At 47.1% G+C, this 3,014-nt stretch overlaps 1 protein-coding gene across 1 annotated transcript; it reads left to right on the top strand.

Annotated features, from left to right (window-relative positions):
• Positions 1 to 1,860: 1,860 nt before the first annotated feature.
• Positions 1,861 to 2,742, top strand: LOC134362722 (melanoma inhibitory activity protein 2-like; the record flags this gene model as incomplete). The annotated part of the gene is made up of 1 exon (XM_063077933.1): positions 1,861 to 2,742. A coding segment is annotated over exon 1 (882 nt), but the record flags the coding sequence as incomplete, so codon positions are not given.
• Positions 2,743 to 3,014: the final 272 nt, after the last annotated feature.

Raw genomic sequence — 3,014 nt, 5'->3', positions numbered from 1 at the left:
TCGGTTGGGGGGGATCTTGACCGCCATGCTCGCTTTGGGATGAAAGGAACAGGCTTTATGTCCCGGCTTTGTCACTTTCTAGCCTGTGACTTGGGCAAACCCTTTTACTTTTCTGGGTCTCCTCCCTGTCATCATCCATAGAGTGAGATAAAGACACCTTCCTCCCAAGTCCACCGTGAAGACTCCAAACGCTCAGCGCGTCCGGGCTCCTGGAAGTGTGCTGGGAGCCACAGGAGCAGGGCTGTCCTGGCCTTGAAAGGCCAAGGGGCTCCTGGGGAGCTGTGCCCTGACCTGAGGCTTTCCCCCCGTTTCCCCAGGGGGCAGGGTGGGCTGGAAGCTTGGGCCAGACACCTGGGCAGCTGCCTCCCCTCTGGAACAGTCCTCCTTTTATTCCCCTGGGGACCTGAAAGTTGTAGCTAAGTGGCTGGCTAAAAAAAAAAAAAAAAGGAAAGGGCGAGCAAGTGCTTTGTCCATGCTGCAAGGCAGGAGGTGTCTCAGGGATCTGTTTCCATGGGAACCAGTGGCACAGGCTAGCTCCGATGGGCACCAAAAAGGGAAACTTGGCAGAGGTTTCAGGCACCTGAAGTGGGATTCATCCCAGGGATACAAGGATGGTTCAACATATGAAAGTCATTAAATGCGATACAATAAATGTAACGGGCATGCGGTCAGTATGAATCTGGCCATCACAGCTTGGGCATGAACGGTGACAATCAGCTTTGTATCCCATGAATATTCATAACCAATCAAATTTGAAAGAAAAAATAACTGGGTACAGGAGATCTTATTGGTGTGGTGAAAATGTTCTAAAACTGATTTGTGGTGATGGCTGCACAACTTGATAAACTTACTAGAACTCAGTGAATTGCATACCTGAAATGGGTGGATTACGTGATATATAAAATATTCCTCTGTGAAGTTTTTTTTTTAAACAAAGAGCATTTCACTGACATTCAGCAGAGCTCGAAATATGACACTCTTCTGCCACTAAATAGCTAAACAACCCTGGACAGGTAGTGTACTTACTGTAGACCTTTGTTCCATTACCTATAAAGAGAGAGTTGGGCCAGGTGAAGCCCAGAGTGTCTCATGGCTCTTTCCATTGCCACATTCTATGGCTATTTTGGCAAAGTTAGTCCAAAGAAAACACTTTTGTTCTTGGCAGATATCTAAGGAAGGATGCTCTTCTGAAAGAAATTAAAATCACAAAATTTCCTTTAAAAAATTGCCAAAAGAAAAGTTGATCCCCTAGAAGTAGAAAACAGAATAGTGGTTACTAGAGGCTGGGAAGGGTAGGGGGCGGAGGTGAAAGGCAGAGGTTACAGATACAAAGTTACAGCTCGATAGGAGGCACCATTTCTAGTGATCTATAGCTTTGTAAGGTGACTAGAGTCAGCACCCATTTATTAGATAATTTCAAATAGCTAAAAGAGAGGACTTTAAATTTTCCCAACACAAAGAAATGAAAACTATTTGAGTGATGAGTACGCTGATTACCCAGATTTGATCATCACACGTTATAAACATGGATTCAAATCCGGAGGTGGCCCGGCGGAAACCGAGCCGAGGTGGGGGGTGGCGAGGACAGCGCGTGTCACAGGCTCGTGCAGGGGCGGGCTCGGAACCGCGTGGCGGAAGTGACGTCACAAAGGGGCCTGGTTACCAGGGTGTGCGTGGGGGACGCCTGAGGCCGGTGGGCACCAGTGCTCCCCGGCTCCCCGCACGGCCGGCTGTGCCGTGTCTGCCGCTGTCGCCGGGGCCGGTTTGCGTTCCCAACAGAACGCAGAGCTGTCTCAGCTGCTGGTTGTGGCCTGGCCAGGCCGTGGCTACCGCGGCCACAGCCATAGCAGCCTCGGCGGCATGGAGGTGCCCGGGGCTGCCCCTCAGCCGTACTTGGGGCTGGTCCTGGGAGAGCTGTGCAGGACTGTGGCAGCATGGCCTGAAGACCTGAGACCGGGCCCTGGTTTTCCATGGGAACTGGTGACATGTGTGGCTCTTACTGCATTTTTGATTCTCTTGTTTTTGTGGAGAAGTGTTCGATCGGTGAGAAGCCGGCTGTATGTAGGAAGAGAGAAAAGACTTGCTGAAAAGCTTTCTGGACTAATTGAAGAAAAATGTAAACTACTTGACAAACTCAGCGTTGTTCAAGAGGAGTATGAAGGCTTAGAGTCAGCTGTGAAGGGTGCCAGCTTTGAGAAGGAGTCAACAGAAGCACAAAGCTTGGAGGCAACCTATGGAAAGCTGAGCAGGTCCAAATCTAAACTTGAGGATGAAATAGTCTCTCTAGCAATAGAATTAAAAGAACAGAAATCTAAACATTGTGAGCAAGACGAATTGGTGGCAGATATTTCAAAAAGGATACAGTCCCTAGAAGATGAATCGAAATCCATCCAGTCACAAGTAGCTGAAGCCAAACTAATCTGCAAAATATTTCAAATGAATGAAGAACGTCTGAAGGTGGCAATAAAAGATGCCTTGAATGAAAATTCCCAACTTCGGGAAAGCCAGAAACAGCTTTTACAAGAAGCGGAAGTATTGAAAGAACAAGTGAGTGAACTTCATAAACAGAAAATAACATTTGAAGACTCCAGAGTCCACGCAGAACAAGTTCTGAGTGAGAAAGAAAATCACATCAAGTCTCTGACTGAACGCTTGCTCAAGATGAAAGACTGGGCTGCTGTGCTTGGAGAAGACATGATGGCTGATGACTTGGAATTGGAGATGAAGAGTGAATCACAAAATGGTGCTCGCTTAGATGATCCACCAGAAGGAGCTTTGAAGAAACTGATTCACGCTGCTAGGTTACATGCTTCTTTCAAAACCCTAGAAGGAGAAAGAAACCAAATTTACACTCAGTTGTCTGAAGTAGATAAAAGAAAGGAAGAGCTTACAGAGCATATTACAGATCTCCAGACTGAACGAGCATCTTTACAGTCAGAAAACACACAGTTGGAAAGTGAAAATCAGAAGCTTCGGCAGAAACTTCAAGTAATGACTGAACTGTATCAAGAAAA

The sequence above is a fragment of the Cynocephalus volans genome, chromosome 14, assembly GCF_027409185.1.
Source record: "Cynocephalus volans isolate mCynVol1 chromosome 14, mCynVol1.pri, whole genome shotgun sequence".
NCBI classification, from domain to species: domain Eukaryota; kingdom Metazoa; phylum Chordata; class Mammalia; order Dermoptera; family Cynocephalidae; genus Cynocephalus; species Cynocephalus volans.
The sequence above is the reverse complement of the archived record's forward strand: the minus strand, read 5'-3'. Positions and strand labels throughout refer to the sequence as shown.